Genomic DNA, 16,593 nt, shown 5'->3' with positions numbered 1-16,593 from the left:
GAACCAGGGCGATCTACAACGACACCCCCAGATTCACACCTTGAAGCTCATGGCATGGTTCCTAACTGGCTAAACCCATCCGAATCTTTATGCTCTGCACCAGTCAAACACGTTCTCATCCATAGCAGATGAAAAACAACTCAAAATACTTACCTCTCCAAGTGGTGCAGATTTGTCTCCTGGTGCACCACGAATCAACAGCCACCTGAATTGACTCCTCTTCCAATCATCCTTATTACACACTACACCTAAAAAATACACATCTCTCATTAGCATCTCTCAGGGTACATTTGGCAGCAATTTCCGCATTCAGATCACTAATCGATGGAACCTCCATCTTTGCTCATCTGACTACAGAGAGATTTATCAAGGGTCTTACAAATATGAGCCCACCACAAGATCCAATCCCACTGGTCTAGAATCTGGATGTTGTCCTTGAAGTCTTAATGGCTCAACCATTTGAACCACTTGTCACTATACCCTTACAGTTCCTAACTATGAAGATGGTATTCCTTCTTCGCCATAACATCAGCATGCAGAGTGGGAGAGCTCTCAGCTATAATGGCGACACCGCCATATACAATATTCTATAAGGATGGTGTAGTACTGAGACGCCATCCAGTTTTCATATAAATGAGCCAATCATCCTATCGGTCTTTTACCTGAAACCGCAGTCCTCCCCATGAGAAGCGGCCCTTCACACACTCGATGCCCGAAGGGTCCTAGCCTTCTACCTGGACCGCACGAAGCCCTTCAGGCAGACTGATTGCTTAATTGTATCACTGGCCAACAGATCAAAAGGACAGCGCACATCCTCTCAATGAATTTCTAAACTAATAACCACCTGCATAATAGAGGCCTATGCGGCGAAACGTATACCGCTTCCAATCAGACCTTGGGCTCACTCCACTAGGGCCATGGCTACTTCGATAGCTTCTCAAAGGGGTTACCCTGAAAGACATATGTAGGGTGACCACGTGATCCTCACATGACACTTTTGCCAAACATTATGCTTTACTCCACGGGAGACACTTGGATGTGGCAGTGGCGACGGCGGCAGCAGTGCTCTCCACAGCAGATAAATAGGGACTCCGTTTTTCCCTCCTTCTGGGTTGGCAACTACTGCTGTTCAGTCACGCACAGTGGAGCACCCGCAGGGACATCCTTGAAGAAGAAAACGAAGTTACTCACGTGCGTGCAGTAACTGTTGTTCTTCGAGATGGTGTCCCCGCGGGTGCTCCACAACCTGCCCTCCTCCTTGTTTCAGAATCCTTTTTTTCCTGTTTATGTCTTACAGACTCTGAGGTGGCCTCGAGGAACTGGTGGGGATTGGACCACGCACTCAGAGAAAAGAGCACGAACGCCACGAGACGCCACGGTGCATGAGCAGTCCGGCCAGGTACTGTTTCTGGAAAAGTCTCCGTTCTGCGGTGCTGGGGCAAACCCAGCACCCATAGTGGAACACCATCTCGAAGAACGACAGTTACTGCACCAAGGTGAGTAACTTCACTATATATGGCTAGTGCAAGTCTTTTAAAAGGATATATTGATAGGAAAGTTCCATTTAGAAAAAAAGATACTGTTGAAGTTGGTAGGTCCCAAATTCCCCCTAACTGCTGTCTTTCCTAGTAGAAATTCCAGTTGAAATTTTAAATGTTTCAGTTGTCCAACTAGATTTTGAAATTATGCACTGGCTTTGTTAGTCTAGTATATCGTGGGGATACTGCTATTTAAATAACTCCAATCTACTACAATTTCCACTGTGTTGCTCATTTGAAAAGTATTCAGGCTAACATTTTTGGTCAGCACTTCTTCGGATGAATTAAGGCACACAAAAGCAAATGTATATTTTTATATTTTTTATTAAAAAGTATCAAAACATATCCTTCAGAATAGAAAACAAATTTCTTTTAATGCTGTTTTAAAGGTTCTCCTGAATGAAGTAGACATTTACGAAACCCATGCAATGCATTGTTCTTCTCTAGCCTTTTTAAACATTGCTTTCGTGGGTATATTCCAATTAACTTCAGTACCATAACATCTGAATTATAGTCGTTCATACACACATGAATGCATACACATTCATGCACAGTGAAGAGCAGCTATGACTGAACAGATAGAAATAAAAACAGAATATCTTCTGACAAAAGGAGTGATACCACATTAACATTTAGCATGCTAGTAAATAACATTATGTTTAAATCAAGCAGCAAAAGCATGACGCCTGCGTCACCAGTAATACAGTTAAGAGCAACTGTACAAAATTCCTAAAGAAAAGGATGTGAATTTGGTGATATTTAACAGTAAATGAAGCCAGCTCTGTACTAATACCTTATAACATCATAGGTGACAAACTTTTTTATTGACAAATATAAGGAGTTTGGTATCTGGATTATGTCTAGATCTACTGCTTCTATATTACAGAAGTCAAATGCTAATGAAAATTCATTTGACAAGGTTATTGAAACATGTTCTATGTTCTTCGCGTGTCAGACAAAAAATGGGCCAAATTTATCCATTGTGTAACTCCAGTTAAGGAACCGGAACTGCATGAAGGAGCTCTGTTCTCCAGCCACAGGCTCCGAGAATCTCTCATTAAAATCAATGGAAGTTTCACAAAACCTGCAATGAGAGACTTTGTCCCCAGGACTGAATCTGGCCCAATATGTTGCATTTTTTACATTCACTTTTCAAGTACTTGAAGTATGTATTTCAGACATGATATAGGACATCATAATATATCCTGATCTTAGGAAAGTGTATTAAAAAGTTCTATTGCAGAATATAAAAATAAAAAACGGATCTGGCATAATATTCAGTTTACCCATCTGGGACTTGCAAAATAAGAAGCTGGTGGTTGAGGTATCTATTGGTTTAGCCTTTAGATTGAAATTGTATTTTTTAACACTGCAGAACTGGTGTAAAATATTATGTACTGTAAGCTCCATTCTTATGTTTTGCTTTGTTGAAAAGGTAAGTAATTAGACACCACTGATGGAGTTATGAAATCTCTGATCCCAATCCTGCAAGATGATGATCAATACCTCATGTGAGGCAAGGATCAGGCATTAATACTTTTTTAAATAGTGGTGTCCCAAATAGAAGCACTGAAGTTTAGAAATATATAATATTAGACACCAAAAAGTAAAAATAAAAAACAGTACAACACTTGTGTTTTCATTTTGTCTACTTTGTAATATTTATTAGGTCAACCTCTTAGGAATATTAGTGATAAATAAAGATAATATTTTCTTTTACAAAAAAATGTAATAATATTTAATAGGATTAAACAATCTGAGGATTTCACAGAAACATCAGAATTTAAACACTCATAGCTCTAGTTCTTTAGTCCAGCAGCTCAACTAGTAGTTCAAAACATCTGTTAGATTTTAAAAAAAGTAAAAATAGTTTCTCACTACATCAAACTCAAAGCTATTCTTAGATTCTAAACAGCAACTTGGTTGATTGCAGTTAACACTCAAATGGGAAAGAAAAATTAATACAATCAGAATTCCTCTCCCCTTCACCCTCCCCCTTCCATATAAATCTTCTGGAAATAAATAATCCTGAATAATCCTGACAGGATGCTCACCTCTTACTCGGGTGAGCAATGGTCTGAAGTCTCTCATCTTCAAACTGTTGATCACCTGAGTAAGAGCTACCCAGGAACTACTTGTGGGAACAGGATTGCTAATCTAAGTAACGGTGTGGAGAATCAGCCTCTACGTGATCTAATTAAATGTGTTTTCTATTTCTATTTTCTGTGATTCACAAACTTGAAGTACAACCCCGCAATCCTGCCTCAAGCAAAAATCTTACTGAAGTCCCTTCCTGGTTCATTCCTTCTTCCCAGAAAGTGTAATTCCCCACTATGCAGAGGATCAGCGCAAGGTCTATGCATAAAATAAATTACATTTATAGCATCAAAATAAGGCTTACAGGATGTAATAAGGCTTTAGCATCTGCCTTCTGCACAGGAGTAAATTTCACTCAAAATGAATGATAAATAGGAGTTTTGTCTGAATAAAGATTGCATGCTCACAACATCAGGGAAACATTAGATTTTTCAAGTCTATTTTTACTGTGTAATTTTATTTTCATAAAGTTCTTTGAATAACAGTGTTGTATTCTGGGTGCTCAAAGGCCAAGGTGCTTTCCTACTTTTCATTACAAAATTGCAATTCCTGAAGAACAGTATGTGGCACTGTTCAGTAAATGCAAACTTAGCTACATGGACATTTGGCAAGAAACTGACATTTGTCACACCTATCAGACTTCTCAGAATTTGCCTCTGAGTCACAGAAAAACCCACACAAGTGTTGTGAAAAAAAACCATAAGCACAATGCTTAAGATTGAAACTAAAGTCTTTGCAGCATTAGATTAGACTACAGTATGTCCCATCACACAACACATTCTGCCAGAAAGCATCATTCTGGAAACTGCAAAACAAAAATCTCTCAGTGTGCTTTCCCTACCAGCAACAAAGAAAGATAGTGTCCATCCAGCACAGCTGTTGGTATGATGTGCATCATTGGAAGTCATAGTGTTCTAACACAAACATCGTGAGTGCAGGCACTGTACACTAGCAGGAACCTAAAACTTCCAGAACTGTTGTTGTAGCTTCTAGGAACAGCAAGTTTGACAAGTACTAGAGTTGAGGCAGAGGGCTCTTCAACTTGATCAAGAACAAATCTTTGGAGATGAAGAATCACAGCTAAGCCAACACGATCCTTCCTGCTTAACAAAGCAATCTTCTCTGCCTAACGGTTCTAGACTAATAGGATCCCACAGATACACATTGAGTCAAATCCTCCATGGTTTCTGTTTTTTTGGTGTAAAGATGCACTATGAGAACTCTTAATTTGCTTCAGTGTCACTTAACTCTGCAATGTTCCTTCTTTGATCTGTTGAATAAAGAGGTTTTGTTCATCCTCAGGCGTCCTCCCATTCTGTGCTCGGACTATGCAAGTGGGCCTGTGAAGATTCAGCATGTATATCAAATGTTGCTTCTCATTCTTTAGCTCTTCAATCTGGGCCTTTAATTCTGCATTGATAGTTTCCAGCTTTTCTGATTCCTAGCCACAGAGCAGAGACATAACTATTAAAATGAGAATTTGACATAGTTAACCATGTTATTGTGACGGTTGCTGGTAGCAAAGCATGATGGCTAGGTTAGAAAGAAATTACATGCTTATTAATACATCTTATAACTATACAGTTATACCTCACCAGCATATAATAATCTCAAGAACAGATTCAGACAGTGGCCCTCATTGCCCTTTAAAGAAACATGACAATGGTCACAAAGCCAAATGAATTAGAGCTATGGGCCAAACAGTACTTTGGCCAAATGGAATGTTACTTGCCACCACTACAAAAAAAAAAAACCCATTATGAACTCACTCGGCCAGTCCAATGGCCTAGTGGAAGTTCCAGTGAGCTGCGTCCCAGGGTCTGAATCCTTGATTCCAGCTTGGTTCCTTGTTCCCAGGCCAGCAAAGACTTAGAGCATGTGGAGGCAGTCTGTTCATTTTGGGTAGAGGATGATAAAAAGGAGCACCCTGCGTTTCTCTGATAAGCCCCTCTTGTCAACACAAAGAGTGATGTTAATGGATTCCCTGCTCTTTCTGAAGAGACAGTCAGGGTATGTCTACACTACCACCCTAGTTCGAACTAGGGTGGTAATGTAGGCAACCGGAGTTGCAAATGAAGCCCGGGTTTTGAATTTCCCGGGCTTCATTTGCATCACGCTGGGCGCCGCCATTTTTTAATGTCCGCTAGTGTGGACTCTGTTTCACAAGGACTAACGGTAGTTCGGAATAGGAAGCCTAGTTCGAACTACCTAGTCCGTGCCGCGTGTAGCCGCGCGGCACGGAGTCCGCACTAGCGGACATTTAAAAATGGCGGTACCCGGCGAGATGCAAATGAAGCCCAGGAAATTCAAATCCCGGGCTTCATTTGCAACTCCAGTTGCCTATATTACCACCCTAGTTCGAACTAGGGTGGTAGTGTAGACATACCCTCAGTGATATAGGGCCTTTCAGATTGCTTAGTATGCTTAATACACTAAATAGTAAACACTACTATTTACAAACTTGCTAATGCAGAAAGACTTTGGGATACTTTGTGCCTATTCTTGTGTCCTCTGTGCTACCATGTATAAATGTTCTTGTCTACAAATCTTTTATAACAGCATTACTGTTTTATGGTACAGTTTGAATCTCTTTAGTCCAACACCCTTGGGACCAGAGAATTTGCCGAACCATGGAAGGTCCAGATTACCCAGACTAAAGACCAGCTACAGGTTGAACCTCTCTAGTCAGGCACCCTTCGACTTGATTGGTGCTGAACCAGAGTATTTGCAGAGGTCAATATTGTCTAGCAGCCTGACCAACACTTCCACTGCTTACTGGATTCTTAGAAGACATTTAAGGGTAATTAGAGCTAAATAACAGCACAGAACACTGAGAGGCAGGACTGATGGCTGTAACAAACTTTATGAGAGCCCGGGAAACTTGGCCAAACCTATGATAAGCGGACATCCAGCTAACTAAAATCATGCTGGACCACAGATGAGGTTCAACCTATATCAGTAAGCAATAGTAATAGTACTACCGTATTTTAGCAAATATAACCTGCGGGTTATATTCGTTTTTACAAACCCCGCACCGCCCCTGCGGGGTATACTCGGGTGCGGGATATACAAAAATATTTTTACTCACCTGGTGGTGAGCACTCCCCTGCCCATTCTCCTGCTGCACAGCCTCCAAGCAGGGGAGCGCTCATCCCCCAGTTTCTGTGCAGGAGCGCTCCCCCTGCCCCTTCCTGCGGCTGCGCAGGAACCGGGAGATGAGTGCTCCCCTGCCCGGAGGCTAGAGGCTGTGCAGCCGCAGGAAGGGGCAGGGGGAGCACTCCCTCATTTCCTCGCATGGAGGTTGTGCGGCCGCACGGGACCCAGGGGGGTGAGTGCTCCCCTGCCCGGAGGTTGTGTGGCTGCGTGGGAACTAAGCGGGGTGAGTGCTCCCCCGTCCGGAGGGTGGCTAATCCCCTCCCCCCCCCCCGTAGAAACTTCCTCCTCCCCCGCACAGTTTGAAAAAAAGTTTTGTATACCCTGCAGGTTATACTCATGCACGGGGTATACAAGATTTTTTTTTTACTCAAACTGCAAAAATCGCGGGGTATATTCAGGTGCAGGGTATACTCGGGTGCGGGGTATATTTGCTAAAAGATGGCAAGTTTGTGATATGTTAAAATTACTTCTAAGAAGTTCAATCAGGAATGTTAATTATAAACCAAATGAGCTGAAACTTTAATACGTTAAATTACCACATCAGTGATCATTTCTAACTGGAGAGTCATTTCATCGAGAAATCAAGCTTTAGTGCATGGATAAAGTATCTTATTAGAATCAATAATGTACATTATGTGACATGTAATTTTAATTCCTCATGTGTTCCATTTACATTTTCATATTACCATTATCCACATATATAACCCTATCGCTCACTAAAATTGCAACTTTTTCTTATCCTTCTGCAATTATTTCTCATGTATGTCTTTCACTGTAAACCAAATTTGATCTAACTGCATTTGGGTGAAATTCACTCCAGGCCTTAGGATTTTTATAGGCCTTCTGAATAGAGATGAATTTCACTCATTGGTGAATTCAACTTTCTACCACTTGAATGATGGAAATGTATCCATTTTACAATTGGAAGAAAAGATGATAAATGACTTGTCCAGGATCATACAGGAAGCCTGTAGCAGAGACAGAAACCGAGTCCTGATCTCTTGACTCCAAATTCTGACTTTCAGCTCAAAGAGATTTGTCCTATCTGTTCAAATAACAGAAGGAGAATATAGGGTAGAACAGTCAAAGTCAGTAACTTACTTTCTGCAAACATTCTGTTTTCTCCTTCTTTTTGTTTCGGCATTTTGCAGCTGCAATTTTGTTCCTTTCCCTTCTTCTCTTTTTCCTTTCATCTTCTTGGGGTGAAAACTAGCAAGATTCAAGATGTATATACTCAGCATGATGCGGTAAATACAGAATAATTATGTTGATAATTGCTGACTTTTAAAATGATGGTATCATTAAAGGTTAGCACTAATAGGGTATGTCTACACTAGCCCCCTAGTTTGAACTAGGGAGGCCAATGTAGGCATTCGAATTTGCAAATGAAGCCTGGGATTTAAATATCCCAGGCTTTATTTGCTTCTTCCCGTCCAGACGCCATTTTAAATCCCCCTAGTCCGAACTAACTGTTACACTACAAGGTGTAACAGTTACTCAAACCAAGGACTCAGTTCGAGTTAACATTTGACTGCCGCATGTAGCCGTGGGCAGTTAGTTCAGTTAGGGGGATTTAAAAATGGCGCCCGGACGGAAAGATGCAAATAAAGCCTGGGATATTTAAATCCCGGGCTTCATTTGCAACTTCGAATGCCTACCTTAGCCTCCCTAGTTCGAACTAGGGGGCTAGTGTAGACATACCCATAGGCATGGTACCAATACAGAGTATCAGACACCCTGGCCTACAGGTATAATTCTGATCTCACAACAGTATAAATAAGGAGCAACTCATCTGAGGTCATCAAATGTAAAACTGATGTAACAGATCAGAATGAGGTCCTCTACGTAGTGAAGAGCAGATTGAGACTAGCCTCTAGAGATACTTCCTTTCATTAATAACAGAAGTAATAACATTTCTTAAGTGAAAAGTAAACTGTCTCTGAAACTGAAATTAAAGGTGAAATAGTGTTTCACAGTAGCATCTAAAGAAATAGATAAAAGAAACACTAGAGCACTGAACACACTGACAGATTTAGTCCCTCTGAGGACTGTCTGGCTACGTCTACACTGGCCCCTTTTCCGGAAGGGGCATGTTAATTTCAGCTATCGTAATAGGGAAATCCGCGGGGGATTTAAATATCCCCGCGGCATTTAAATAAAAATGTCCGCCGCTTTTTTCCGGCTTTTAGAAAAGCCGGAAAAGAGCGTCTACACTGGCCCCGATCCTCCGGAAAAAGTGCCCTTTTCCGGAGGATCTTATTCCTACTTCGAAGTAGGAATAAGATCCTCCGGAAAAGGGCACTTTTTCCGGAGGATCGGGGCCAGTGTAGACGCTCTTTTCCGGCTTTTCTAAAAGCCGGAAAAAAGCGGCGGACATTTTTATTTAAATGCCGCGGGGATATTTAAATCCCCCGCGGATTTCCCTATTACGATAGCTGAAATTAACATGCCCCTTCCGGAAAAGGGGCCAGTGTAGACGTAGCCTCTGTGATTGAGATTATATCATTCTTGGTCTTGGGTATATTTTGTGGTATATTTAATTAGAACACTAATCAATCAAATGGAAATATTATCAAAGGAATGATACCTCTGCTTTCAGAACAGACATTTCAACAGGTCTTTCCAATACTGTCACTGTATCCAATGTGGAGGACATCCTGTGGGATAGGCACTTATTTTGGATGGCAAATCTCAATTCCTCCTTCACCAGTGGGGTTAGATTTGTAAAATCCTCAAACCCCAGTGATGCTGTAGGAGACAAACAGGGAACAATTGCAGAGGCGCTGACTTCTGATGCAGATACCTGGCCTGGGTTTTGGAGCATCATTTTGCTGAAAAAGAACAAAATAGAAACAGTCTTACAATAATCTTAACACGCCAAACAGATTTGACAGAAAAGAGATGCATTTTTTGTAACAGTGAACCAATCCCTGTATATGTTAAGATTACATTCTTACACTATTTCTGTTTACATATCAGCGTACGTCTACTCTGCATGGCTATTTTGGGATACCGGAGGTATAGCTACCCCGTGTCCGTTATTTTGAAATATTTTTCAAAAGACCAGGCGTGCTATAACCTTGTTCCACAAGGGATAAGGAATGGCTCAAAATAGTGAGTTATTTCAAAATTTGGCACTGTGTAGACATGCCAAATTTCAAAATAAGCTATTTCGAATTAGATTCAATATAAGATACACAATTTATGCTACACAAATTACATATCTTATTTCAAATTTAGGGTGCTGCATAAATGCACCCTAGGTTTATTTTAGAGTCTCATATACTGTAGCTCATAATGGTTGCAAGAGAACAGTTACTGTCTGCTTTATAAGGACTGATCCTGCATTCCTTGAGGAACCCAATCTTCCACTGAAATCAAACAATCGGAATCAGGTCCTAAGTGCATGCATCTATATTGAGTCAATTTTTTAAAATAGCTGTTTGTTCTTTAGATACTATCTTAGTATGCAAGTCCATTTTCAGAATCCTTCTACAAAGTAAAATAGCATTGTGAATCCTTTAAACATGTCAGTATGCGTGAGCGTAGTATTGGGATGGGAAGGAGGAAAGGACCCATACAAAGAAAAATGGCAACTGAATACGTTTTAAATTTTAAAATTGTAAAAGGACACAAAATAAATAGTTCCCGCATGCCACTGTATTTGATCAAGGAAGAAATGGGCCAGACCCTTACCACAGTTACATCTGTGTAAATCGAGAGCAACTCTACAAGATCTAGATATCCATGGGTATGACTGAGCAAGATAAGAATCTGTCCCAAAATCGTTCAGAACAAAAGTGAAATTTCTGCAAAACAGTTTGCAGTAAGAGTTAGCACAAGTGTAAACAGCTATATATGCTCAGGGGTATCAAGCCAGAGATAGTGTTGGAGACTAGGAATAACACAAAATGTGAAGTGTATTTCATTATTTTGCCCTTGTGAAATCTGAAAGTGCATTTGCACATCCTCAGAATTAAAGTATTTAGAATGACCAAACATTTATGGCCAGATCCTCCACCATTGTAGAATGATGTTGTATTAAGTTCAATGAAACTGTGCAACTTGACACCAATGGAGGATCTGATCCTTATTTTTTTTAAATTGGATAAAATTCAGATTTTACCATATTACTTCTGCTTCCTCACAGGATGCAGTCAACCATATCTCCTGTAGTCATGGAACTACTGCAGTAATAACTTTTCTTGGTTCATATGGAAATTATAGTAAATCAATTGCAATTAACTTCTTACCAGGTAAGTAGACAACTGCCTCCAGGGATCTGTGTAGTGAAGTGAAGGCTTTATGTAGTTAGCCTAGATTTTCACAGTTAGTCACTTTTATGTCAGCTATATCTTTGAGCTTTGGGTGGTGGCTTCACCACCACCTAACAAAAAAGCCAGATTCTTCACTCAGTTATCCAGAAATTTACATTTCAACTGCAGAAATTGAGAGCAGGATTTCGGCCACAGCTAAATATTTGTAAAAGGTAATTTACAATATCCTAAGGTTTGAGAACTAGCAATATGTAGAATTCTCTTGCCCCAGTCTCCAAATCCCAGCTATAGAGGCTTTCCAAGAATGTTCTCAATTTCAATAAAAAATAGAAGGGCTGAAGAGCTCCCAAACTCTCCATGTGAAAATCCTGGCCCTACTAAGGTCAATGAAAAATTCCCACTGATTTCAATACATCCAGGATTTTGCCCTCAGTTATTAAAGAAGGGAAAATTCCCTGGTACTAGCTGTCATTTCATCAGACCTTGGGAAATTTATGTAATTCACTTCAGGAAGCCCCTGCTCATCAATCACATCTGAAGTACTGATACCCATTAATTCCATAATCTCAGAGAGCTAGAATATACTCATCTCCAGCAAGTTAGAAACATCACTCGGATTTCCAGCTGACAAACCAATAACAGCATTTACTATTTCACCAATGCATTCAGATAAGTTCTTTCTATTTCCCAATGGGATTGAACTCATCATTGTCCCTGACTAGAGGAAGCCTTAGCTGTGTGCATTAGCTGTCACTGTTTATGTTCATGGGGAAGGCTTAATTCTATTTAGATAATTCTAATTCACTACAATCAGAGAGCTAAATTAATAAAGCCACCAGCCCACCCCAACTAATTAATTGTGCTAATACATTTTCAGTCCTAGTGGCAGGTCTGTTTTTTTCTTTTAAACATATTTGGATAAAATGTTAATTAAAATCAGCATTACCACCAAAAGAAACCAAGAATGTTCACAGTTTTAATGGAAAATATCATGAGAAATATTGTCCATGCTGGATTTTCATTAGTAATTGGAGGAGTTATTTTCAAATATCCACTAGCAACAAAATTTTGCTAGAATCCCTTTTATAACTTTATTTGCTTTTACTGATGTCTCCATGATTTAAGAGTAATGGGAGACTGTTTTCTACAGTCACCCTTGACTTCAGAACTTGCACTTCCCCTTGGCCTGAAATTGCCCAAGTCTCCTGACCTTCCAACATCCTGAAAGACACTGCTATTCATGAAGGGGCTGAAGATTGTGGGCAGGTAGGTTTGTGGGAATATTGTTTTGGGTTAGTTTTTCTTTGGTGGATTTTGCTGCTACTTTCAACTTTTTTGGTTTTGGTGACCTGTTTTGTAAGCTCTTTTGGGACAGAGACTGTCTTTTTGTCTTGTTTGTATAGTGCCTAGCCCAGTAGGGTTCTGCTCCATGGGGTTCCAGACACTATGAGAATACAAATAATGATAAATCAGAACCATATCAGAAGTACAGAGACTGTGGTCAGGGCCTACTTCAGGTGGAGGCTGCTTCAGCTGGATGGAGCATCCACCGCCCACAGCATGGCGGGCCAGGCTGAGCTGCAGCCTGCCTGAGGCTGGGGGCTAGTCCAGCTGGGCCTACCGCACTGCACCACAGGTGGGCGAGAAGTTGCTCCAGCCCAGCCACTAGTTAATCACTGACATCACTTCTGGGTAGACTACATCAGAAGTACAGAATGCTAGATGTATACTTGGTAAATAGATATAAAATTGTAATGTTGATATCATCCTCTGGTTAGAAACATTTTTTATTCAAGATAGAACAAGCAAAAGTTAAACATTTTGTTTTGCATCCTTTTTTCCCCAGTCATTTTCCTATAAATTATCTAAGGCTATAAGTTATTTGGGTCAAGGACCTGGTTCACTTTGTAAAGCACTAACACAATTGGACTTGCTCTATAATTAACCCAAGAAAAAAAATGACATCTAGGCCTTTCTGTTTAACTACAAGTCCATACAACTACATAGATCCCACTTGGTAAGGTGCTGAACATCTTTATCTTTCACTGAAGTGGAAGATGGAGGTGCTGAACACCCCACAGAATAGGACCACAGAGGCTCAATTCATCCCTGGAGCAAGTGCTCACTCCTCCATCAGAATCTTATGATCAAGACAAAATAATAAGTTTTACAAATAAGATCCCATTAGACAGTTTTGTTTCTATAACAGACAGGATACATTGCTAGTTATTCAGAGATAATTTTCAAAACTAATGCTTCCTTCCATTTATAGTTATTTTATTAATAATTTCCCCACTGCTTTTAGTTTTCCCCTCTCCCATTCTGAGAAGTTGTGTCAGGACACATTCTTGGAAGTCCAAACTAGCATTTATGTTATTTAAAGTGTGCTCAAGTTTAATGCTAATATTAATAATTAACACTTCAGGGCACCCTCACTCCTAGCTTCCATTTGGTTTAACTGCAGATGACTTAGCTGTATTTCCCTAGATAAATTCATTTTCCTCGGCTGCTGACGTAATAAACGATGAGAGCCAAACAGGTTAATCTGACAGGGCATTAAAGGGCAATTACCGTTCACAACCTCTGTGTACTCAAATTGGCCTTTAGGATTCTGACATTCCAGATCATAACTACCTCTTTTTCAGGCTTCGAACGTCTCTGCTGTTGTTACTACCAAGAAAATCGATTTCACACAGGAAACTGGTTCTGTGTGTAACAGTTTTCTGTTGCGTCGTCACTCAATCCTAGTTAGGCAACAGTTCAGCAACTGATCTTGTTCGGGTTAGTCGTCAGTGGAGAAAAAACGACGATTATTGTCTAATAGTGACTTTCTCGCTAATTCTTCATCCCCTCGCAGGATGACATGACTTCTTGTCTGTGTGTACTCTAATCAAAAGAGGTCACTGTTCCCCCAAAATAACAAAGGAAAAGAGCTTCATTTGGGAGTTATGTGTATCCTTCATCTCAACCGACACAGTCATCGCCGTTACCTCATTACAGAAGTCAGAGGGTGCCTTGAGCTTCGTCACTAACTTTTTTCTCTACATTACTTTGGCAAAACTTTGGCAGCAGCTCAGGAGCGATGGGCGTCCCGCCGACAAGCAGAGCCGCGCTCTTACTGTCGAGCGATGCGCCCCCCCCCCCTCCTCCCCGTGGCCTCCGGCGCTACCCCGGCCCAAGAGAAACGAATGAAGCAGCCAAGAGAGCAACTGCGGGCGCTCACATCGGCAAACTCGCCGCCCGGAAGAAGGGGGTGGCCAGATGCGACATCTGCCCCGCTCCACAAGTGCCGCTCCGGGCTCGACTGATAAAGCCCAAGGCTCCGGCCGGTGACGCGCAAGGGGGGCTCGGACTCCTGTGAGAACTTGTTCGGTGTCACAGGGGGCTCCCGAGCCGTGCCCGGGGGCAGGGCGCGTGCCAGGCTCCCAAGCGGCAGAAGGGGGGGGGGGTCTCTTTGGTGCGCGTGGCTCCAGGACTCAGAAACGCCGCTCTGCCCAGCGAGCTTTTGCTTTCACTTGTGGCTCTGCGGACGATCCGATCGCAAAGCCGCCAGCCCGCCCGACTGGCCCGGGCAGACCCTGTCCCCTGGCTGGGATCAGTCGCTTAGCAAAGTGCCGACGCTCCCGGGAGAACCAGCTGACTGAGTCGCGGTCTCCTCGCCGCCGCCCGCCCGCCTCCCTTCCCCAGCTCACTGACCTTTCCCCGCCGCTTCTCACGGCGCCTCTCCGCTGCCGGGACAAGCACAGAGGGGCCGAGCGCAGCGAGGAGCGAGCCCGCGCTGAAAGCAGGGGCTGCCCGCGTCTCTCGGGCTGGGGGCGCCGCTGCCGGGCAGTTCCGAGTTCGCCGATAGGAGAGCAGAGCCTCCTTCCCCGGACGCGCCTGAATCTGCCTGTGCGAGGGGTTGCATCACCCTCCTTATATAGGCGAGTGGGCAGCGCTGGTATTTACTCTGGCGGCGAGCGCCTGGCTGATGTCATGCTATTAATAGCCGGGCCGGAGGAGGCGGGGGAGCAGCGCGCACCGGGCGGTGATGCAAGACGCTCCCGGTCCCGGCCGGGAGGAGGAGCCAGGGAGCTGGCTGGAACGCACACGCCCCATAAGAGGACTGCTGCCGCCTGGGCGCGCCGCCAGATGTTAACTCCGGCAGCTGCGTGTCACCCTGCGGAGCCAATGGAGACCAAGCTACCTGCGTGACTGCGAATCGCTGGCAGCCTGCGGCGCCGGGATGGCAATGACAGACAGGCGGAATTAGGGGTAGAACTGGTCCGTTGAAGGGCTCCTTTGGGAAAGGCTTGGATTCTGTAGCCATTTAACGGCTGGAAAATCCCCCATCCGATCTCTCCGTGTGTAGGGGGGGAACGTGCAATTGTGCATCAGGCATTTGTGCGGCCCTTTAGCCTCCCTGCTACCGCGCCGCTGTGTGTGTGAACAGGGTGTGTACGAGCGCCAGCCTTGCTGGGCTGCCCCTGTGCAAGGGGAGCAGCGTGGGGCTCGCGCGTTGACACTGCCACAATCCGCGCCGGTGCCTCTCGCGCCTTCTTGGAAGTTTTCGTCCCCACTGGAGATTTAGCTGAGGTGTGCGAGGAGAGAAGGGCCGTAGCCCTCGGAGGGGAGGGCATTTCACTGAGAGACTCGAGGTCCTTTTGGAAAGGGCAGAAAGCCCAGGTAGCTTCCCCTCCAAAAACTGTCCGATCATGATTTCTAGAGAAGATTCACTTCTCCATTCCCTTCCCCCGTGCGGCGGGAACGTGCTTCCTCGGGCGCTTCGGCACGGGGCGTGTGTTATTCCGCATCTTCCCAGGCTTTCTTAGGAATCGGGGGTGTGGGCGAGAGGGGCTTTTTATTCAGAAAAGCAAAACCCTCTTTGCGCTAGTTTTTGAAGCTTGCAAAAGAATTGAAAATATGAGCTTCGTCACAGCGATGTGCTTCCCCGATTGCAGAGCCCCTAAATGGTCAGTGCACAAACTGAGTGGGCTGACGTTAATTTTTAGCCGGAAAGATTAAAGACCCCCTTTCCTGATACATCAGGGAGTTAAAAAAATAGCCTTTTTAAAACATAGCAACTAACATCCTTCTGGCTTCAGGGAGGAGAAAGACTGAAGCCTTACGGGGAGGAGAAGGTTTTCCTTTTTTCAGTTCACATCCTACTTTATTTTCTAACAGCCACGAAACAAAGTTAAGATATAATTTAATGCACTTCAGTATTCACGAAGACACGCACACATATACACAACATTATACTTACATATACATACAAAAATAGCATGAACACAACTTTAACTTGTAAACTCAGGCATTCAAGCCATGTTAATTCAGCCACTTTGTGTACTGAGTGTGTATGCATATTATGATATACATCAGTAAATACATACAATGTATTAACACGCAAGAGTACTACTTTAAGGTCTGCATTTAATAAGGGGCTATCTATGTGCATTGGGGATAATCTAACATTGATAACTTTAAAATTGTAAATGTCATGACTTTTGCATGGCTTCATTTCACAAATTTAAACACTTCATTAA

The 16,593-nt window shown here is 42.9% G+C and overlaps 1 protein-coding gene across 3 annotated transcripts; it reads right to left on the bottom strand.

The window, feature by feature from the left end:
* Positions 1-2,869: 2,869 nt before the first annotated feature.
* Positions 2,870-15,057, bottom strand: ATF3 (activating transcription factor 3). Of its 3 annotated transcripts, XM_006126638.4 has the most exons (5): positions 14,765-15,057; positions 11,045-11,178; positions 9,379-9,622; positions 7,893-8,000; positions 2,870-5,076 (listed from the first exon to the last, which is right to left on the bottom strand). In XM_006126638.4, the coding sequence occupies exons 3-5, from the start codon at positions 9,616-9,618 to the stop codon at positions 4,879-4,881; spliced, it is 546 nt and encodes a 181-aa protein (XP_006126700.1). In that variant the 5' UTR covers positions 9,619-9,622; positions 11,045-11,178; positions 14,765-15,057; the 3' UTR covers positions 2,870-4,878. The 3 variants fall into 3 exon arrangements, with proteins under 3 accessions (XP_006126700.1, XP_006126702.1, XP_006126703.1); XM_006126640.4 differs by lacking the exon at positions 11,045-11,178 and having other exon boundaries at positions 14,765-15,055; XM_006126641.4 differs by lacking the exons at positions 11,045-11,178; positions 14,765-15,057 and adding an exon at positions 13,703-14,751.
* Positions 15,058-16,593: the final 1,536 nt, after the last annotated feature.

This window comes from Pelodiscus sinensis, chromosome 3, assembly GCF_049634645.1.
Source record: "Pelodiscus sinensis isolate JC-2024 chromosome 3, ASM4963464v1, whole genome shotgun sequence".
In the NCBI taxonomy this organism is placed as follows: Eukaryota; Metazoa; Chordata; order Testudines; family Trionychidae; genus Pelodiscus; species Pelodiscus sinensis.
Note: the sequence above shows the minus strand (reverse complement) of the source record. Positions and strands in the feature narration are given on the sequence as shown.